This window comes from Ursus arctos, unplaced genomic scaffold, assembly GCF_023065955.2.
Source record: "Ursus arctos isolate Adak ecotype North America unplaced genomic scaffold, UrsArc2.0 scaffold_24, whole genome shotgun sequence".
In the NCBI taxonomy this organism is placed as follows: domain Eukaryota; kingdom Metazoa; phylum Chordata; class Mammalia; order Carnivora; family Ursidae; genus Ursus; species Ursus arctos.
The window spans coordinates 18957549-18979089 of NW_026622919.1; the positions used below are offsets into that span (position 1 = coordinate 18957549).

General features: G+C 48.4%; 3 protein-coding genes across 8 annotated transcripts; 1 reads left to right on the forward strand and 2 right to left on the reverse strand.

The window, feature by feature from the left end:
• Positions 1-483: 483 nt before the first annotated feature.
• RPL27 (ribosomal protein L27) lies at positions 484-3614 on the reverse strand. The gene is made up of 5 exons (XM_026512738.2): positions 3519-3614; positions 3197-3279; positions 2063-2232; positions 683-793; positions 484-574 (listed from the first exon to the last, which is right to left on the reverse strand). Exons 2-5 carry the CDS (start codon positions 3275-3277, stop codon positions 526-528), a joined length of 411 nt encoding a protein of 136 aa, XP_026368523.1. The 5' UTR covers positions 3278-3279; positions 3519-3614; the 3' UTR covers positions 484-525.
• Positions 3615-7774: 4160 nt separating this feature from the next.
• RUNDC1 (RUN domain containing 1) lies at positions 7775-15970 on the reverse strand. Its single transcript, XM_026512739.4, has 5 exons — positions 15373-15970; positions 12890-13048; positions 11699-11897; positions 10405-10524; positions 7775-10027 (listed from the first exon to the last, which is right to left on the reverse strand). The coding sequence occupies exons 1-5, from the start codon at positions 15967-15969 to the stop codon at positions 9162-9164; spliced, it is 1941 nt and encodes a 646-aa protein (XP_026368524.4). The 5' UTR covers position 15970; the 3' UTR covers positions 7775-9161.
• A 27-nt stretch (positions 15971-15997) lies between these two features.
• Positions 15998-20970, forward strand: PTGES3L (prostaglandin E synthase 3 like). 6 transcript variants are annotated; one of them, XM_026512742.4, is made up of 8 exons: positions 16164-16403; positions 16765-16878; positions 16985-17051; positions 17157-17255; positions 18918-19007; positions 19794-19847; positions 20352-20379; positions 20772-20970. In XM_026512742.4, the coding sequence occupies exons 1-8, from the start codon at positions 16396-16398 to the stop codon at positions 20777-20779; spliced, it is 468 nt and encodes a 155-aa protein (XP_026368527.1). In that variant the 5' UTR covers positions 16164-16395; the 3' UTR covers positions 20780-20970. The 6 variants fall into 6 exon arrangements, with proteins under 6 accessions (XP_057173874.1, XP_026368527.1, XP_044245159.1 ...); XM_057317891.1 differs by lacking the exon at positions 16164-16403 and adding an exon at positions 15998-16157 and having other exon boundaries at positions 20352-20970; XM_044389224.3 differs by having other exon boundaries at positions 16718-16878; positions 20352-20970.
• Positions 20971-21541: the final 571 nt, after the last annotated feature.

Genomic DNA, 21541 nt, shown 5'->3' on the forward strand with positions numbered 1-21541 from the left:
ATCCTCTAGAGCAGCTCTCCAGGGTGGGCGTCATCAGAGAAGCACCAGTGTCAGCAGATAACTTTCCAGATGTTCTGATCTACTAAATCTCGAAGTGGGACTACGGCACTTTGTGGTTGGTTTGAGATCCTCAGACTGGTGGCTCTCTATCCAAAGTAGCCAGTGCCCACTAAGTGGGGCCTGTGGGTGTCTGCAACGGGGGGGGGGGGGGGAGGGCGGGGGCAGGGGGAGTAGAGCGGCCCAGGTTCTGCTCTGCACCTGTCAGGAGTACTCCTTTTTGGGGAAACAGTTCAGTAGCTCACACCTTGCCCACCGAGGGTGTCCAAATGATGAAAAGGATGACCAGGTTGAGGACAGAAGTCCAAGTCTCACAAAGGCATTACTTTCTGTATCTTCCCGCAGCCTCTCACCCACCACCCAATGTCTCATCATAGGAAGTTCTTCCTTCCCAGTCTAAGAATACATGCCGCAGGCAGACAGGGATTTTTTTGTTTTTGGTATTTTTAATGACTGAAAACAAAACATCTAAAACCGCAGCTTCTGGAAGAACCACTTGTTCTTGCCGGTCTTGTACCTAGAAGGGGGAAAAAAAGGACACCATTGAAAAAAACAGTGAAACCAAATTCCCCTCATGGAAGATAGGGCCACCATACTCCAATATCCACCACCAAAATCTATTTACCTCTCCTCGAACTTGACCTTGGCCTCTCGTCGGGCCTTGCGTTTAAGAGCAGGGTCTCTGAAGACATCCTTGTTGACGACAGTTTTATCCAAGGGGATATCCACAGAGTACCTGGGGATAATGGTGGGGAGGTTAAGGGCAGCCCACACGCTTCCAGGGCCCTTCACACAGCCCAAGGACTCCTGGGACACTGGGGTGTCAGGGTCTGTCTCCATAGGAGCAATCCATAGGAGCTGTGCCAAAGACCCGAGAATATTCTTCAGAAATTCCCAATTTAAAAGGACTCCTTTACATGGACTCAAACCATTGAAATACTTCACATTTCACTCTCAACTTTCCACAGTGACCATTTTTCTAGCTAGGGCCTGTCACTTTATTAGAGCTCCTTCACTGTGATCATGGCGGCTGGCCAGCTTTCTATCTGGAGTCATTTTATTTAGTGCTGTTCGAGTTGTGCCCGGGCAGGGGCAGCCTCACTGCTGACAGTACAAAAGGTGGACGGCTAGCTGCCGAGGTCTCACTGCTTCCCAGCACCTAAGTAACAGCTCTGCCCTTTTCAGACAGCTTACGAGTAAACACGCAGCCCCTGGCAGCAAACTGTAAGGCACACACTGCTGGGTTCTGCCATTCATTATTCAGGACCCTCAACCATTGTACTTCCGTATAACCTACGCACCAAGACAGTGTGTATGCCGCACGATACTGCGGAAGGCCAGGGACTGAAGGGCTTGGCAGCCCAGTGGAAATAGTTGGTGGAGGGAGGCTTGCTGCCTTTACCTACCAACCATTTTGGGAAGCCTTCAATAAGTATCCTGGAAAGTGGAAGAGTGGCAGAGAGGCAGGCCAGATCCAATGCCCGTGTTTACTCTGAATGTAAACAAATGAAACTATCTTTACCCAACACTTAAAAAGAATTTTCAGGTGAGGAGACAGATAAAGGGCAAGCTTGGAAGAGATTTTCCATCCTGCTTGGCCAAGTCAGGGAAGTCATCACAGAAAATGGTACAACACAGCTCCACACTGGACTAAAGAAGCAACACTGGAAACCACCACCACTTCGTAAGTGACACATGAAAATGATGTCTCTTCCCCACACTAGAATGGTTGCAAGGTTGTCTCCTTATTCAGCAGGGCAGAGAGGGGCAAAAAGAAAGTCCCGTCATTCCCATCCCTGCTTTGAAGATTTTATTTGAGAGAAAGAGAGAGAGAGGGAGCAAGCGAGCACAGAGAGAGTGAGAAAGAGAAGCAGACTCCCTGCTGAGCAGGGAGCCCTTTGAGGACTCGATCTCAGGACCCTGGGATCATGACCTGAGCCGAAGGCAGACTCTTAACCAACTGAACCACCGAGGCACCCCTCATTCACATTTTTGAAATGCTCACCTTGTGGGCATGAGATGATTGTAGTTATAAACTTTCACAAAAGACTTGATCTTTGACCTCTTGGCGATTTTCTTCTTGCCCATGGCGGCTGTCACTTTGCGGGGATAGCGGTCAATTCCAGCCACCAGAGCATGGCTGTAGGGACGGTCTGAAGTGCCATCATCAATGTTCTGAACAAGCAAAAATCACATGTCACTGACTGAGGGCCTACTTAGGCCCTGTGCTAGATGTGGGGCATGTATAAAAGAAACACCCCGGCTCCCAGGTCTGAGACCCACGACGGGAAAAACCACACAAAGCGGTCTTGAGCACTGTGCTACGCGGCACAAAGAGTAATAGGTAAGGGTCGTATTCATTCCCACAAGAACCCGGGAAGGCTCCTGGGAGGTAAGAGATTTAAAAGGAACAGTATTAACACTGACGGAGTTGCTTGCTTTGTATCAAGCAGTGGTGCTAAGGACTTCGCATCTCTTAACTTCCCCTACGGTTGCACTGTTGGTGGGGGATCGAGGCAGGACTCCAAAACTGGCAGTCTGGCTCCAAAAACCAGTCTCAGATTAGGGGGGAAAGGGAACAAAGGCTGCCAGAAGCAGGTGTGTGTGTGGCCAGAGCTTAGGGAGCTCTCACCAGAGGCTACAAAATGTAGGCAGAAGTCCAACAGTGAGGGGTAGAATATGCTAAGTGATCATTTGGACTAGAAACAATTTCTCCTCTTTTTACAGACTTCCAGCCGCAGCACTTAACATTTTTATCTCAGTTGAATTACTTAGGGTCTCTACACGTTAGCAATAGAAAGGAACCCCCTAGGTGACTTCAAGGACTGGACATGGCAACACCAGCAAGGCGATGCCAGACACCAAGCGAGCGCTCGATACACGTTGGCCACTATTATTTTTAAAAATCTCCTTGATAGAGGACGCCTTGTGTGTTAGGCGCCCAGCTCCACTCACATTTGCTTCTCCCTTTTTGCACCCTCCTCTCTCAAAAGCCCTCACGCATTCACCCCCCCCCCCGCAATGCTCAGGGACGAATACCCCGCCAAGCTAGCTCCTGAATTCCAAGCTTGCAGGTCCTCCGAAACCGGCCCAACTCCCGGGAAGCAAGCGCGCCGCAGAGGCTCGAGAGGCTCGTTACCTTCACGATGACCGCTTTGCGTCCGGAGTAGCGTCCGGCCAGGACCAGCACCACCTTCCCGGGTTTCATGAACTTGCCCATCTCTGCAGAGGAAGGAGAAGGGGCCCATCAGAAACGCGCAAGCCGAGGCTGGGGGCCCGGAAACTGACGCTGCGCTCTCTGCCATCTCGGCCCAGGCCGCCCGCGGGCCCTGCTCGTAGGACAAGACCGCCACGAAGCCGCCAGACACCGAGCAGGGGAAAGCGCCCGGCGCCGCCCGGCAACTCCACCCCAGGCCGCGGATGGCGGCGGATTGGAACATCCCACCCAAACCTCTACTCACCGACACCAGCACTCGAGCCTACAGCAGAAAGGAAGAAAGGACACTTCCGCTAACCTTTCACCCCGGGGTGCGTTGATCTCACTTCCGGCCACGCCCCTCAAGCCTGCCCCGCCTCTCGAAATCCGTTGTGGGCGGAAGAAGCTTTAGCGGGGAGAGCGGACCCTGGGCGCTCATTTATTCAAATCAAACTTTATTAGTAGCTTCGGCAGTGGGCAAGAGCAAAGGAGTCCCTTATTTCGCGGAGTTTGGGAGAACAAGGAACGCTCGAAAGAGCGCAGATTTTTGACTCCGCTGCTCTGCCGTACTCTTGGTTGTAGTTCCTTCCTCGGGCGCTAGGAGGGGACACAGTTTTAAATTGATATTTACGCCTTGCAAGAGTCCGCAAAAGAGGACTTCCGTTAGTGTGCACTCTTAGACGTAAGGAGGGAGAGACGAAGATCAATCAGGCAAGGGTGCCTATTCCCAATATTTGGAGTCTAGTGATGTCACAGAAATTACCGGCTAGAATAAGCAGTGAGGGAGGTGAGGGACGACGATGGTGATAATCACTGAGCACCTACTCTGTGCTAGGCTTTTTAGGTAAGTCCACAGCCTATTTAATTCTCACAACTCTGCATCTTGGGTATCTTCCTCCCATTTAGACATGGGGAAATTGAGATAAAAGAGGATAAGTTACCAATCCGAGGTTGACCCTGAGCAGTAGCATAGATGAGATTCAAATCTAGATTTGAACCCAGGTCTAGTTGGTTCTCCAAACTGAATTATTTTCCATCACTTACTGGAAGAGTGATTATATTATATTATATTATATTATATTATATTAATTATATTGTATTATATTATTATTTTTTAAAGTAGACTCCATGCCCAAGGTGGGGCTTGAACACAGGACCTTGAGATCAAGAGTCACCATCCCTGGAAGTGTTTTTTGATGGTTCTTTAGTTGTCTTCTGAGTTCAAGAAAAAGGGAAACCATCTTACAGTTTTTGCTTATCTGAACATTGAAGCATCTACAGGATTGGTCTTAGGCAAGATGTGGGAACAATCATGGTTTCATCAATTCACTTTTTTTTTTTTTTAAGATTTTATTTATTTGACAGAGACAGCCAGCGAGAGAGGGAACACAAGCAGGGGGAGTGGAAGAGGGAAAAGCAGGCTCCTAGTGGAGGAGCCTGATGTGGGGCTTGATCCCAGAACGCTGGGATCACGCCCTGAGCCGAAGGCAGACGCTTAACGACTGCGCCACCCAGGTGCCCCTTATCAATTCACTTCTTAAGGCTCTCCAGGGACCAGTTTTCCCTGCAGCCCTCACAACCCTATTCCAGTAGTTTATCACAGTAATTATGTACTTACATTTCTATATTCCATTAAAATCTTTTGTTTTAATTTGGCATATGACATTTTAGAGTTGGAAGAGACCTCGGAGATCATCTACTCTGGCCTCTGAGAGGACAATTCTAGAGCAGCAAAGTCACAGAGATGGTGACAAAGAGTAATTTCTCATTCCCAACCCAGTGCTCTTCCCACTACGCCACACCAGCCTGCCCATTTCCATCTTCATAGTCTGCTCCCAGCCTCCTCCTTATCTGCTGCTGCCTCTTTTGCTGTGTCTCTCTTGGAAAATAGAAACCAGATCCTGAAATCTCATAATTGCCTTGGACTCTTCTCACACTCTCCAAATCAAATTAGTACTAAATTTTCTGAATTTTTCGTTGTCTTTTAAATCTTTTGTGTCTTTTTCCACCTGCCCCCTCACCGATCCAGCCCCAGATCTTTTTCTTCTCCTCCTCAAACTTTTATGTGGGTCAGAATTGCTTGCTATGTTTATGAGAGATGGATTTCCAACCTGGGAGATAACAATTCTAGCCTGGAGTGGAGCCCTATGATCTATAGAGCTTATTTTGGGAAGCTTCCCTCAGCACAACTCTTCAATGCACCATTTATGTGCTCGAAATTCTTCATGGGCTCTCTACACCAAAGTCTGAACGCACCTCTCCTTTCCTGCGGCCTAATTTCCTCACTTCTCTGCACCCTCTACTCAGGTGTTCCATGTGTCTTTATTCTCCTCCACTGTAGCCAGGCAAAAATCCTATCCAAATCCACTCCAGAGTTCTCCTGGACAGAATCAATCTGTGCTCCCACAGCAATCCAATCCATAGTCATCTTTATTATAGAACATATTTGGTTTGGGGGCGCCTGGGTGGCTGAGTCAGTTGGGCGTCCGGTCATAATGTTGGGGTCGTGAGATCGAACCCTGCATCACCGTGGAGTCTGCTTGGGTTTCTTTCTCCCTCTCCCTCTGCCCCTCCCCCCATGCTTGAGCACTCACTCTTTCTCAGATAAATAAATAAAAAAAATTTTAAAAAGTACATATTTGGTTTGGATCAGTGGTTCTCGAAGTGTGGTCCCCAGACCAGCTGCATCAGCATAAGCATAACCTGGAAACTTGTTAGGATTGCAAATTTTTGGGCCTCACCCCAGAGCTACTGAATAAAAAATCTCTGGGATGGGACCCAGCAATTTTTAACAAGCTACACAAAATCTCCAGTTGGTTTGGTATCTCCTTAGACTGTGTCTTCCTTGAGGGCAGGGGATATGTTTTGTTTTATTTATCTCTTTTCTCAGTATCTAGCCTGGCCCAGGCAACTGGCAGTCATTCAAGAATGAATGAATGCAGAACACCTTAGGAAACTTTTTTTTTTTTTTTTAAGATTTTAAGTAATCTCTGCACCCAATGTGGGGCTTGAATTTATAACCCTGAGATCAAGAATCACATGGTCTACCAACTGAGCCAGCCAGGTGCCCCCATCTTAGAAATCTTTAAGAAAGCTTTGCAGATCATACTTTTCTAACAGTGGAGGCTGCCCTGTATGGATACACATCCATGGCTCTTTTTCATTCTGTTCTTGCATATGCTTAGACCTAGGCTGACTGTTTCCTTCTCTCCTCCCCTGTCCTGTGTGCCTCACCCCAAGCCAAGGACAGAACTCTGACTTAATAATGTGGATATCAATGACTACCAGCTATGACTATGGGATGCTGGCGGGATTGTCTGCGTTTCTACACATTGTCTTTATGTTTCGTGAAGAACTTGGTAGAGCAGTGGTGTCTGCCCATCTCTTTGTGGCCTAGTCCCTTGGCAGCAGCAATTTCTGGTGGGTATGTGGGAAATACCTTCTCTTCCCCAAAGTGATGGTGGAGTGAGGTGGTGGATAAAGGAGAGAGAGGAGCAAAAGATCTGGAAGCAGCATGATACAGTGAGATAACATGATAGGATTGGATCTGGATTCAGGCAACTTGAGTTCAAAATCTCAGCTCTTCCATCACAGAAACCTGAACAAAATGTTTTTTGTTTTTTGGGTTTTTTTTCGTTTTGTTTTTGGACAAAATGTTTGACTTCAATATACTCAGCTATAAAATCGGGAAGATATTGTCCTGCCTTACAAGTAGTGAGAATTAAATTAGGATGACTTATGGGGAGCCTGGGTGGCTCATTCACTTAAGCATCCGACTCTTGGTTTCGGCTCAGGTCATGATCTCAGGTCTTGAGATCAAGCCCCATGTAGGGCTCCCCATTTGGGGATGAGGCTGGCGGCGGGGGGAGTCTGCTTCTGGCCCTCTGCCCCTCCCCCTAACTCGTGCTCTCTCAAATTTTTTTTAAAAAATTAGGATGACTTAAAAATGCTTCCTGTGATCCTAACACAAAACCTTGTTACAAATTAGTCTTTGTGAGGATTAGAAAAAGGTAATCCTGGGGTGATCCAGGGCTGTGTGGTGTAGCTTTACCAGTTACCATCCACCCTACATGCTATCTAGACAAATGGATTTAAAAGTGCCCGCTCCAGGGGCGCCTGGGTCATGCAGTCGGTTGGGTGTCTGACTCTTGGTTTCGGCCTGGGTCGTGATCTCAGAGCCCCGTCAGGCTCTGTGCTCAGTGTGGAGTCTGCTGGAGCCACTCTTTCCCTCTCCCTCTGCCTCTCCCCCGTGTGCTCTCCCTCCTTAAAAAAAAAAGTGCCAGCTCTCAAAGTGGCACGTATGGGGAGGTGTGCTGTGGGAATGGGGCCATAGGCCGGGGTGAGATGGGGGGATGATGTCCGGGGGAAAGAAAACACCACCAAAGCCAAGCTGACCCAGGGTGGGGGGCCAAGAAGAGGCAGAAAGGCCAAGAGCCAGACATTGCTCAAGGAAATACTGATCTGGATCAGATGGGCTCATAACGCACGGACAGACTTATAAACCAAAGCCAAGAGTCTCTAAGGTCTTTGTAGAGAAGCTACATAAAATACTATGATTTTATTAGCAATCACAGATTTATCATTTTCCACATTTTACACTTATCCTGTTTCACACGGAAGGACTAATTCTAATGAATTGTCAATAATACATCTTAAATAATATGTTGCTGAAAAAAATTAAGTTAAAATGCACTACATACTAGTGCAGACACAAAGTGCAGCTGGCGATTTAATACATGAAACAATGCTGAATCGGCGGTATTGAGATCCCATTTGGCTTTCCAGAAAGTGATACACTTTGCCCATCTTTGGTCAGTCTGGAAGCAGTATGCAAGCTGAATGATAAATATGAACTCAAAAGGCTAAAATACTGAAAACCGAATAGGATCACTCTAGAGTCGGTTTTACAAGGAAATGCTCAGTCCCTTTTCTGTCAGGTGATCTGCTCTAGTCCCTGCTGTGTGATCAGACCCCCTCCATCATCCAGCCTCCAGCACAGGTGGAATCCCAACCCTGGGAGGAGTTGCTGCTGATCGCTAAAGCGTATTCCCATTCGCACTTGGCTTGGGTGGCAAGGGTTCTCTCGGGGAGTATACCTCTGGCGGATTGACTTCCAAAAAGATCGTGTCAGTGCCTTGCTGGGAGGTGTGCACAGGAAGGGTTATTTGCCAGAGGACATGGTACCAGACAATGGTTGCCATTCCCCGTAAATAACCAGCTCTAAATCCAAAAGACCACTGTCTGAGCCGTGAGGAGAGGGCCACCTTGTCAGGAACAGATTTCAGGGGCTTACCCACAAAAAAGGGCCCACATTGAAATCAACTTTCGGTGAACTCCCTCAGAAATGCTGTGCTCACATATCCCCATTCCTAGTTTGAGAGGCAACTGGGGAACATACACGGCGTCTCCTGACCTGGGGGTCAGGAAGGAAGGGGTGTCAGTATTCATAAAGGAATTTAAATTCTGGCCTGGCGACTCGTGAACCTTTGGGAAGTGAAGGAACATGGCTCGCAGCTTGACGGACAGGAGCCTCACGTTGAAGGTCTTCCGGGACCAACAACTCCCTCATGTCACGCACCACCCTAAAAAGGTCAGAGCAACCTGGATTTGGGAAAAAGCAGATGTGGCACGATGAGGCGGTCCATTCACTGTGTGCCCTGGCTGATTTCTTTTACACAGGCTCAAATATCCGTGCCCACGGGTTATACACCGGGGCAGAACCTCTGAACGGGAGGGTCCCCAGCATCTCTGAGATGCTACGCTGGCGGGGAAAACAGACTGTGCAGTCACTTGGCTAGGGAGACCGTCTTTAACCCCTCCTCCTCCTCTCGCTTTCTGTCCTAGAAGACTAACCATCTACCCCTACTCGACAGAAGAAGGTGCTGGTGTAGGGCCCGGGCAACTCTGGTCAAAAGGCATCTTTGATGTTCTTGAGCTGGCGCACGGCCAGGTCCACGGGAAGGCTGAACTTGAGGCTGCTGAGGCGACTGAGCAGGGTGAGGGCGCTCTCAAAGCCGGTGTGTGCCATGTAGCTCCAGGGCTGGTAGTGGGGCTCGATGAGTGACCCCGACTTGCAGATCAGGTTCACCCAGGACACAAGACGCTGCTCGTTCAGTGCCATGCACACCAAGGCCTTCAACTCGGAGTCCGCGCTGCGTTTAAAAGGGTCGTGCTCCGTCAGCACCACGTGGATGGCCGTCAGAAGGCTCTGCTTGGGGGTCACCACGGTGCCTCCCGTGACCGGCAGGGCGAAGGACTGGGAGAGCTTCCGGGCGGGGGATTCCACATAAGCACGGCCGTTCTTAGCATGGTAGTACTTTACAAAGAGCTCCCACGGGTGCATGGCCTCGGGGGCCGAGGAGAAGGCTGGCAGCAAACAAGCGATGGGGGCCATGACCAGGCTCATCCCTGGCGAGGAGGCGTAGAGGCCATGCGCCAGCAGGTCCCTGACGGCCACCGTCAGCTCCTTCCGCACAGCCGTGGTCAGCTCGTCCTTGCCTCCCAGGGAGAGGTCCTGGAGGTTGGCAGAGGTGATGACGTGGTCGTGCGGCTGCTGCCTCAAGGCTAGCTGTTTCACTCTGTCTACTGAGATCTCCAGCCTTTTCAGCAGGGGGGAGTAGTCCCTGTCAGCCTGGCCCCTCTGCCACAGGGTTTGTGGGATCTGGCCTGTGGCGCAACCGAATTGGCTAACGGCAAAGATCTGGAGCACTGCCAGCGCACGCCGCATGAGGTGCAGCCCCGTCTCCTGAACCTTCTTCACGTCTTCTGCCTTCGCTGTTTAGAAAATGCAATGGCTCATCAGTTAGGGCCACAATGGCACAGAGTCACGAGCTGAGGTCTAGTCTTGCTTCTGAGCTACAGTATGGGTCCCACGTGAAGCCACGAGCCACCCAGGGGGTTGCTGGACTGCACTGTCGTGGGCTCATAGTAGCTATATTGAGATATAAATCACATACCATACAAATCACCCATTTAAGTGTATAAGTCAGTGACTTTTAGTACATTTACGAGTTCTGCACCCATCATCCCAAAAAGAAACCTTGTACTGTTAGCATTTCCCATTCCCATTCTCCCCAACCCCGTAAGCCCTAGGCAACCACTAATCTACTTCTTCTCTCTCTAGACTGGCCTGTTCTGGAAGCTGTACTTACTCTTGCTGTTGCCGGGAGGCAGTCTGCCGCTGCCCGTGCTGGTGGGGCCACTGCCGGTCTTCCCAGCGGCCTTGCACTCGCAGTGCGCGCTGTCCGCCTGCAACGGGCTTCCCACTTCATCTGCAGCCAGCAGTTACAAAGAGGAGGAAAGAGAGTATTTCCTAGCGCCTAACACATGATAAGACTTTTACAAATATCTTATTTGTGTGGAACAGTGACTGGCTCAATACATATTTGCTGCATGAGGGAAGCATGAATCATCCTTCACGGGTGAGGACGATGGCGCTAAAGAAGTTAGGAACTTGCCCAAGGACCCGAGGCCAGGAAGTGGCAGAACTGGGATCTGAACTAGATGGCTCTAAAATCCATGTTTTTGGGGCGACTGGGTGGCTCTGTCGGTGAAGCGTCTGCCTTCGGCCCAGGTCACGATACTGGGATCCTGGGATCGGACCCCGCATCGGCTCCCTGCTCCACAGGGGGCCTGCTTCTCCCTCTCCCTCTGCCTGCTACACCCCCTGCTTATGTTCTCTCCCTGTCGAATAAATAAATAAAATCTTAAAAAAAAAAAAAATCCATGTTTTTGGGGTGCCTGCCTGGCTCGGTCGGCAGAGCATGTGACTCTTGATCTTGGAGTTGTGAGTTCGAGCCCCACAATGGGTGTAGAGATTACTTAAAAATAAAATCTTTAGGGGCGCCTGGGTGGCACAGCGGTTAAGCGTCTGCCTTCGGCTCAGGGCGTGATCCCGGCGTTGTGGGATCGAGCCCCACATCAGGCTCCTCTGCTATGAGCCTGCTTCTTCCTCTCCCACTCCCCCTGCTTGTGTTCCCTCTCTCGCTGGCTGACTCTGTCTCTGTCAAATAAATAAATAAATAATCTTTAAAAAAAATAATAAAATAAAATAAAATCTTTAAAAACATAAAATAAAATCCCTGTTCTTTCCATTCTACCATGCTGGCTACTTTACTGAGTGATCAAACTTCCTACACAGTATATCAAGAAACCTAAAAGTACCAGTACTCGGATCACATATAATAATAATTATTTTTAAAGATTTTATTTATTTGAGAGCGAGAGAGGGAGAGAGCGTGTGCACACACAGAGGGAGAGGGAGGGGGAGAGGGAGAAGCAGACTCCCCGCTGAGCAGAGAGTTCGATGCGGGCACTTGATCCCAGGACCCTGGGATCATGACCTGAGCCGAAGGCAGACTCTTAACCGACTGAGCCACCCAGGCGCCCCTACATATAATTATTATGATCTCTGTCCACCCTTCTCTTCCCCTCCCCTCCCCTGACCTTGGATGAAGTTGATGAACATCTCGAGGTCTCGGATCTGAGTTTTCAACTGCTCAACCAACTGTTCTTTCACTCGGGCTGGGTTGACGATCTGAGCCACAGCGGCATCCACACGCTGCCGGAGCTCCTCGGTGGACAGTGAACTGATGTCCTCGTTCAGATTCATGTCCAGTTTCTTTATTAATTCATCTATGATCACCTATCAAGACCACAAGCAATGAGCAAAGCCTTTAGCATTTTCAGGGAAAGGGTTAGGAAGGAGAATATTTGCTCGTAAGCTTCCTACCTTTTAAATCAGACAGACAGAACGCCCAGACTTGTGAGAGAAAACGATGTAACTGCTGAGCAAGGTGAGAGCACAGAGCTACTTCTCCTAAGTGACAAGGGCCCTTGGGTCCTCTCGGACAGAAATGGCTCCTGTCAACGGCAGATTTTCTACCAGGCCAGGCAACTTTCAGAAGAACAACAGTGTGAATAATCCAAAGTGGCTGATGAGCCAAGAAGCCTCAGAGTTAGCTTCCCCCAAGGCCTCCAAGACAATAGACACTGACTTCCTTTAGTGTCTAGTCCTCCTCCTCCCTTCTTGCCCTACTCTAGCAACTAAACAAAAATCTCTACTAAACATCCAAGTGTGTTACAGTCAAAATACCCGAGTGACAAGATCTGGAACAGTCTGAAACCCAGATAATGTAACTACAGCCCAGCCAGAGAAACAGCCACATCACAGTGAGGGACAAACGTGTTTGTTGGGGAGACGGTAGCTGTATTTGTGCCAGCAGGTCTACCTGTCTACCCGGGCACTGCTTAAATAAATACGGCATTAAAGCCAGTCTGGATTCCTGGAATATTTATCAGCTGGTGGTGGGGAAAAAAGCTAATTTACATTGTAGGATGTGCCTAAGTAGAACTGTTTTAATGAGCAAATGAAAAATTACTATTATTATTATATATTATAACTAATAACCACCAAAAAGAAAGAGCTCAATTATCATATTATAGAGCTCTGGAACTTGTGTTTCCATGTGTGAACAAAGACGTGTCCCACTTCTCTTTGATTTGGGCCAGCAAAGGGATTCTCAGTAAGGCCAAGGGCGAACAAGCTAAGAAAGAACATCCTGTGAATGCCGGAAGGGACAAGGTAACCTTAGGTGGGGGGCGGAAAGGGGGGAGGCGCCTCTAGTATCTGCTTACCCGCTGTCTTTCCAAGACCACGGACTGCGGCAGGGAGTCGTAATTGCCCTCTTGATAAGCAAACGTTTCCAGGTCATCGAGCTGGGTTTTGAGCTGTAGTATAAGTTCCTTCTGCTTCTCCCTTTGGGTTTCCAGACGTTCCCGTTTTTCCTGTTCACTCTAAGACAAGAAAATACTTAGGTCTATTTCACAGGAGAAGGAAAAATCCAGGCACATTAAGAATCCTCTCAAGCTAATAATGACTAGTGAAACATAAAATGTTTCCAAATAATCCCAATGAAATACAGAATTCATAAGATAGGTTCAAAAATGAGAATAGAGATTTCATCCAGGGCAATTTATTAAACGTGTTTTCTTTAAGAAGCTGTTTGTCCCTTACTGGAAATAGAATAAGAATACAATAGAGCCTTTTGTTAAGATAGCTTCCCCCCCTCAAAGTCTAGTTAGGATTGAGACAACTTATCTTAGCCAAGACAGCCTCCCAGGAACTAAACATGCCATCCTCCACAGCCAATTACCACAGATCAACTCCTGAACACTTTCTGCAGCCAAATTTTGCAAGAGAATCTAGAGATAAGGGTGTAGAGAAAGGATTTATAACTCATAACCAGTTTCCTTAAGGTTCAAAACCCCTCCAATGCATTACAGACTTCTGCAAAATCAAAAGCATTAAAGCAGGTGCCTGGGGCAGTGAAAAAAAAATTCAAAAGCCAATAACAGGAGTGGGAAGGTAACCATGTAAAAAAAAAAAAAAAAAAAAAAAAAAAAAAAGTCTGGTAAGTTTCCCCCACCAGGGATTCCTTTCTCCACTGTTGGCCATCAGGTCGTTTCTGCATTTAAATGATTAAAAACCCTTCAGGGTGGTAAAGTCTTGCCAATGTTTTCTCAAATACCAGTTCTTTCTTAACTTTCTTGAGTGTCAAAAACAAAACAAAACCAGCACGTCACGTGCAGGTGTAAGGCTGCATTTTAAACCAGCAGTCTATAGGATATTAAACTTAACCTTCAAATGGTACTTACCAAGCCCTCCAGAAGATATGAGAGAGAATAAATGATAAACAACAAATTAACTTTTTGTTCAACCTATTTTAAAAGCAAGCCTCTTGCTTTAGCTTTACTCAACATGAAAGCAAGCCTTTTCTCAGGATACTTTCTCTCCAAACCTTTCCGAGTGTTGTGGTTTCTTAGAAACCTACCGTAGGAGGGCCTAACTAGCCTTCGGGTTTCCTAGATCTCCCTAGACAAAGCTGACCATTTCTTGCTGTGTTGTGTACACACCTCTCCTCTAGCTCATGTCCCATTGGAATTCTTTCTTGAGGATTCTGTCCCCCAGTCAATGAACGCCTTTAGGGCAAAGGCCTTGACTTTATACCCTCAATGCCTAGCACCAAGTCTGGCCCAGGGTAAGCTCTCATTACACATTTGCTGTAGGCTACGGAACTGAAACAGGTACAGAACAAGACATTCCAAATAATGAGCTCTGACTGGAGGAAGCTGTCTAGCCAGCCCAAGGAGAAAGAATGGGGAAAAGCTGTGGGTATGTGGAGAGAAGGGTGGAACAGTAAACACAGGACTGTACTGGAAACATTTCAGACTAAAATAAGCAAGTCAATATCTGCTACTGATAAGTCTTCTTGCTTAAAACCAATTCAAGTGGGAAGAAAGGCGTAAACGGATTGTAACTTGAAGAATGAAAAGGGGGAGAAGACAGCAAGTCTCTTCAGCTGTGCACTTCCAGAGATTCAAAGACTGCAAGGAAATGTTCTCTTGGCATGGCTCACAGACTCTTATTACTCACTGGAGGCTAACTGAATGGATCTTGTCACAGTTAGTAAAGGGACTTCATTTATAATATCTAGTTATTAGGCAGGATGGGCAAGGAGGTTTAAAATACCAGCATTAGGAAATGCATATAATCATGAGTTGTGTTTCTTTCAATTACTAACTGATCCTGCTGTTCACCAAAGCTCCCACCCATAGAAAAGTCTAAATATTAAAGACGTTCTCTAGATTCCAGGAAAGCAGGAACAGGCAGTAGATCTAAGTTTCCATGGATTCCAATTCACTCACACTTCATTAGCCAATGTTCTCAACCCCAGGTCGGGGTACTTATCAGCAAATGGCCTTGGGTCTTAGGTGCATTATGAGGCAACGGCGAAGGTGAGCGGGAGCAGCAATGCTCTGGTTGGTTGTGCTGTTTCCCTCTGAATGCTCTCTGCTCACCACTCTTCTGTCCCGCACGTCACCACACCTGCATCTCTTCCCACACCATAGATGGGCACCCCTCACCATCAGGTTCCCAGGCCTCTCTGTCCTCCTGCCCCCCAGGACTCGCACACCTGTCTTACCTCCTCTTCTCGGACGCGCGCAGTATTCACCCAGACCGGCCTGCTTCTCACCACTGCTACCTCCGTCCCCGTCGGCATCGTCACCCACCCAGTCCTTATTCCCATGTCCCTCGGGGCCCGGCCCCAGCTGCTCACCTGGTTCTCGCCCCGCAATCGTGGCTGGTCCCCTGAGAGCCCATCGACATCGTCGCTGGCGGGGTCCTCAGGCCCCCCGTAACCCAGGACGTGCGGGCAGCCGCGGAACGCGAAGTCCTCGAGCTCGCGCAAGAGGCGCTGCTGCTCCGCGGGCGCCCCGCGCACCACCTGGCGCAGGCGGAACTGCACTTGCGCGAAGTGCGAGGACAGCGCGAGCAGCGCCGAGTCCAGCCGCCGCCGCTCGGCCCGCAGACGCCGCAGCGTCCGGCCGGGCGAGTCCGGAGGGGACCCCGGAGCCGCGCCGGGCTCCTCGGCCGCCGCCTCTTCCGAGAACGCGGCCGTCCCAGGCCCGGCCTCCGCCACTGCTCCCACCGGGGCCCAGCGCACCGCCTCGCACGGGGGCAGCGACTCCTCTTCCTCCTCCTCTTCGTCCTTCGCCTTTGGACCAACAGCTGCCACCACCGTTACCGGCTCCGCAGCAGTTTCGACAGCCGCCATCTTCCCGGAAACGCCGCCGCACGTCAGCCGCGCCCCCTCACTGCCATGGCAACGGCGCGCAGTCCGGGAAACCTGAAGGAGCGGGTGGGCGGGGCTCATACGCCAAACAGTCCTCCGTCACGGGGGCGGGCCTTCCCAGGGGATTTAATTCGGGCCAGTAATTTTTTATTGAGCGCCTCTTGTGAATCAGACACTGACGCACTAAGCGTTGGAGAAGCGGATGAATGAAGCCAGGGACAAGTCATTCGGTGTGCATCTAGTGGGGCCCTTGTCCCGGTTCCCCGCAGGTGGGTCGTCTATTCCTAACCTGTACATTTCTGGAGACGCTGAGATGTGAAGGGCTGCCGGGATTACGCTCTTCCAGAGTCTCTCCGGAGTGCAGATCCCTTGGCTGTAGGGCCACGTTCCCCCTTTCTCTAAAGCCTTCCCCAACCATATAAGGAGAGGCAGCTGCTGGGGGCGTCCCCAGGATCTAAAGATAGCCGGGCTCGCAGTCCCAACGCCACCGGGTAGCGGGGAGCCACCATGGCAAGGTGAGTGTTTCCGGTCGCCCTTTTCCTTGGAGATTTCTCGTCCCACGTTTTCTGGGCGCTCTGGGTCCTGCGAGGTCCTATGGAAACTCCAGATTCCAGGTCTCTGTAACTTTGGAGTGGTGGGGAATGTTCTCCATAACTCCCTCTCAACTCTCGCACTTTGAATTCTCCCCAGGTTCACCCTGACCGCACACCCCCACTCCTATCACTCCGCTTTCACCCCCTTCTGTCTCATTTAGCTCCACTTTGACAGGGCTGTAGCATAAAACGTCCCTCAATTTTCCCTTCCTTCCACCTTTCCCAAATGCCCTCAGTCTTCCTTCTCCCACCCCGATGAAGCCCCACCGCAACTCCCCTGCAGGCAGCATGCCCGGACCCTGTGGTACGACAGGCCCAAGTACGTGTTCATGGAGTTCTGTGTTGAGGACAGCACCGATGTCCATGTGCTCATCGAAGACCATCGTATTGTGTTCAGGTAATGGCCTTCCTCTCTGAAGGTCCTGGTTTCCAGGAAGCTTTCCCTTCTCTTAATGCCCACATGCTCAGCCTCCCGCATTTCCTCAGCTCCATTGTCTCCTCAGCTGCAAGAATGCCGATGGAGTGGAGTTGTACAATGAGATTGAATTCTATGCTAAGGTGAACTCCAAGGTAATTGTGGGGTGGGACAGTAAGGTCTGGGTGGAAAGGCTGTTTGGAAAATTGGAGATTCATTCTAAACCTCACATCCTAAGGATGAGGCTCTCTATCTGGCAGGACTCTCAGGATAAGCGCTCTGGTCGCTCCATTACTTGCTTTGTGAGGAAATGGAAGGAGAAGGTGGCCTGGCCCCGACTCACCAAAGAAGATATCAAGGTAGGTGTGTGGGGAATGGCCTGCTCTTTCTCCTGTGCTGTCTCTGCACCTGGGGACATAAGTCAGGAAATCACCCTTGGCTCCTTTCCCACCAACATTCAATCACTCACAAAGTCCTATTTGACTTCCTAAATATGCTTGAATCTGTTACTTCATCTTTTCCTAATTCAGGCCTCATCCATCACTGGGTGAGGTTTATTGCATATTTTCAGCCTCACTCTCAGGCCATCCTTCGCATGGCTTCCAGCATGGTCTGTCTAAAACACACATTTGACCCTGTTATTTTTCTACCTAAGAAGTGGCTTCTTCCCCGCTAAAAGTTGAAAATCAGCTATCTCCTGACTGGTCTGGCTCTCGAATTTGTTTTTGTAGTTTCACAGTATTTACAGATTATTTTGATTGGTTATTGACATTTAGTTTTGTTTAGTTGATGACCTATAAAAATGTGCAGATTTCACATAAAACTCGAGATTATCAACTTTTCTTCGGAAATGGAGACCCTGATCACACTGGTCTAAATCCCCAAATGCTAGGGACGCCTGACTGGCTTAGTTGGTAGAACTTTCGACTCTTGATCTCAGGGCTGTGAGTTCAAGAAGCCCCATGTACAGAGATTACTTAAAAAATAAAGAAAGAAATTCCCAAGCGCCTAGAGATGGAGCTGTAAACGGAGCATGTGGACCAGCACACTTTAATCCTTTTCATTAGTTCCCCAGCTCTTCTAGGGATTTGAGCTTGTCACTTCCCACCCTTTCGGTTGAAATCCAAGCACCATAGCATGACATATAAACTCATGACCCGGCTACTCTTCCCTTCTTTAGCATTACACCCCATCAGTGTCTGCCTTAAACTTCACATTCCAGCCACAGCAAATGGCCTGCAGCTCTTTGACACACACCAGGCTATTTCTCACTAATTTACCTTTGCTCAAGCTGTGCCTTCTTCCTGGAAAGCCTCCATCATGGCTACCTGTGCTCACCCAACCCTTGCTCATCCTTTAAGTCTCTGCTACTCTGAAAAGCCTGGGTTCCTCTAGCTCCTTTCTGGGAGCTATAATATTCCCTGTGTAAGCCACCACTACACTTTCCACACTGTATTATAATGATTTATTTAGATTTCCTTTCCCTACTTGCTTTGTGATGGCTGGGACTACATATCAAACATTTTAATAATCCCAACGCCAAGCTCAGAGTCTGGCCCATAGTATGTGTTCAATAAACAGCTGTTAAATTCATGAGTGAATAACTTCTTTCCTGTCTAAGTGTAGGAGCTTGGAACACAGGCCTCCAAGGGTTTTCTCCCCACTCCAGGGAATGCAGCTTGTCTATCTTGCTTGGTTGACTCCCATGATACTTTATGACACAGTTATCTTTCCAGATATATTATCCCTCTAGTCAGTCAGCTTCTGGAGGGCCGAATTTCTATGCTTTTCTATCCCCTACAATGCCTGGCATTGTGCTTGGGGCTTAGTAGGTTCCTGGCAAATCTTTGTGGATGATAATAATGGCAGTCTGGAGAAGGATCCATCAAAGAGGTGCTTTTGAGAAGACTGCGCCCCCGTTGACCTTCTTTTCCCCACGCATGCCCCTGTGCACACGGCCACGCTCTTCCGCGCACTTCTGCGCTTCCTGCCCCGTGACGCTCTGCGCTTTCCTCTTGCAGCCAGTGTGGTTGTCTGTGGACTTTGATAACTGGAGGGACTGGGAAGGGGATGAAGAGGTGGAGCTGGCTCAGGTGGAACATTACGCAGAGGTAATGCCATTTTCTGCCCCTCCTGCTCATTCCCTGTGTCTCCCTGCACACGTTTCTCTGGAGGACTGTCATCAGGGCTAGACAGACATATATGAGCTCCCCTCATTGGTGCTCGTATTCTTTACGTGTTCTGTGCAATGTTTATTTAGTAGAAGGAGAGAAATGAGTACTAGTGAAACCGTGTACATGCCTTCCCTCACCAGTTGCAGAATTTTGAGAAAGTTTGGCAAAACCTTTCCCAACTCTTCTGTTAACTCTTGTTCTTTCTTTTATTTTCTGTGTGTGTGTTTCCTGAGTCACACAACTTCACGGGAAGCTCAAACTAGGCAGTATAAAAATTCACATCGTAAAGCAAATTACTAGTTCCCATTAGGTTGCACCCTGCCATGCATTATTTGGTTTTAGAATTTCAGCTACTATTTATTCAAGTTGCAAAAACACTTAACAGACCCTAACCTGGATTAGTAAGGAGGATGCTCTGTGTGTGTCGATTTCCTTTTAAAAAGGGGATCGGGGCTCCTGGCTGGCTCCGTCAGTGGAATGTGCATGAACTCTGATCTCAGGACTGTGAGTTCGAGCTTCACATCAGGTGTTACTTAAAAATAAAATCTTAAAAGAAATAAAAATAAAAATAAATGAAGGGGATCGATTTACTTTTCTTCAATTCGTTCCAGTGATGTGTTAGGGGCATTTTTCTGGCTGGGACCCTTCTGTGGTCCATCTGTATACAGCTTGCTCTCCCCTTGCCCTTCTTTTCTCTTGTAATTACTTTCTTCTTTCCACTAGCTTTTGAAGAAGGTCAACACCAAGAGACCTCCCCCTGGCATGGATGACCTGGATGTAAGTAAAGCCTGCCCTTAAACCCTTCGGTTTCCTTTTAGTCTGAAAAAATAAGATACTAGAAAGCTCTTGTCATGGTCCCTAGCACACAGTAGTGCTCAGTGCATGTCAGCCAAATTTGAATCTGACGTAGGAGGTCGAATGTTCTTCTCCAGGCTGTAGAAAACCCGAGCAAGACCCTCCTCCCTCCCATCTCCCCTTTACTTCTCTATCCTAGAGCAGACCTGGCCCCCTTAACTGTCTCTACAGCTGTAAGGAGCCGTGGCGTGAATTAAAATCCTGAAACCAAGTGATGCTTGACACACTGTTGTTTATTGAGCACCAGGGGTTGATTATCTTTTCCAAAGTATAAATCCTTCCGTGTTACCCTACCAGGAAGTTGTGTGATTTAGAAAATTACAAAAGAAATCTTGGAGAGCGGGAAGGAGTGAGAAGAGTTTGTGAACACAAATGTTCATGCTTTGCAAATTCTACAGGTGCTTTTGTCTTTTGTTCTTTCCCTAGGATGATTCTGACAGTGCTGATGCAACAAGTAATTGACTTCTGTATGGCAGAGCTGGGGTGGAAGCTGGGGCATCTTCCAGTTGCTCTGAAAACCTTGGGCCGGGGTCTTTGCCAGCTCTTCAGCTGTGGGATCTCTGGGATCTCTGAACCTTCCTAAAAGCTCTTTTTTTTTTTTTTTTAATTTATTTGAGAGAAAGAAAGCATGCATGTGAGCAGGGGGGAGGGGCAGAGGGAGGGAGAATCTCAAGCAGACTCCCCGCTGAGCATAGAGTCCAAGATGGGGCTCCATCCCAGGACCCTGAGATCATGACCTGAGCCGAAATCAAGAGTTTAGGTCACTTCACCGACTGAGCCACCCAGGCGCCCCTTTTTTGAAGCTCTTTTTCGGGGTCCTCTTCATGTTTTATTTGTTCTTCCCAGGCACCTGAGTATGGCTGCATCAGATGGCAGGATAGGAGAGGAGGAGACTGGTGGGGCTCCTTACTTTCTACCAATTGCCTGTAATCTTTGTGTTTGGGCCAGTCATCAGGGCTCTCTTGAGTATTTGAGCATGTGTATATATGTGGTAGAGCAAAAGCCAAAAAGCAGCAGATAGATTATAAATAAATCTGCAAGAACACTTTTCTGTCTCTTTCCTTCTTGCACTTCTTCCACCTGGAGGCAATCCTTTTCTACCTCTATTGTTCCTCTCAAGGGGAGGGGTGGATGTCACAGATCCTGGTCCTCATTGTTGAGATTGGAAGCAGAAAGATGTTGGGAGCAGGCTTGTAACCAAACTGGGGATTTTCTCATGCCCAGGTCAGTGCTCCTATTTCTCAGACCACAACCAGCCTTTTGCTGTATCGCCACCCCTAGAGCTAGCCAGAAACCCGCCTCAGCTTTCTGCATACTCCAGAAATTTCTTTATACTTTCAAAGCTAATTGTTATGTTAGTTAATGCCTATGTCTCTTTACTCTTCTGTTCATCAGCTACCCCATTCATCCATAAACATTTTTTGAGTGCCTGATGTGTACTTAAACAAAATGCCATACCCAGACTTTGCCCTTGAACTCATAGTAAAGTACTGAGATTTCTTTAAAAAATTGAACTTGAAAGTTTATATTGGTAATATATAGACATAGTTTAACAAAATAGTTTAAAAGGGATTGATGAATGGATAAAGAAGGTCTGGTATATGTACACAATGGAA

Coding starts and splice junctions, on each gene's coding strand:
- RPL27 (XM_026512738.2), bottom strand. CDS start 3,277: ATGGGCAAGTTCATGAAACCCGGGAAGGTGGTGCTGGTCCTGGCCGGA. Junction 2,233..3,196: donor GCAAAGCGGTCATCGTGAAG/GTAACGAGCCTC, acceptor TTGCTTGTTCAG/AACATTGATGATGGCACTTC. Junction 794..2,062: donor AATCATCTCATGCCCACAAG/GTGAGCATTTCA, acceptor CATTATCCCCAG/GTACTCTGTGGATATCCCCT.
- RUNDC1 (XM_026512739.4), bottom strand. CDS start 15,969: ATGAGCCCCGCCCACCCGCTCCTTCAGGTTTCCCGGACTGCGCGCCGT. Junction 13,049..15,372: donor GATTGCGGGGCGAGAACCAG/GTGAGCAGCTGG, acceptor TTCTTGTCTTAG/AGTGAACAGGAAAAACGGGA. Junction 11,898..12,889: donor TGGTCTTGGAAAGACAGCGG/GTAAGCAGATAC, acceptor TGGTCTTGATAG/GTGATCATAGATGAATTAAT.
- PTGES3L (XM_026512741.4), top strand. Junction 17,052..17,156: donor ATGCTAAGGTGAACTCCAAG/GTAATTGTGGGG, acceptor TCTATCTGGCAG/GACTCTCAGGATAAGCGCTC. Junction 19,848..20,351: donor CTGGCATGGATGACCTGGAT/GTAAGTAAAGCC, acceptor TTCTTTCCCTAG/GATGATTCTGACAGTGCTGA.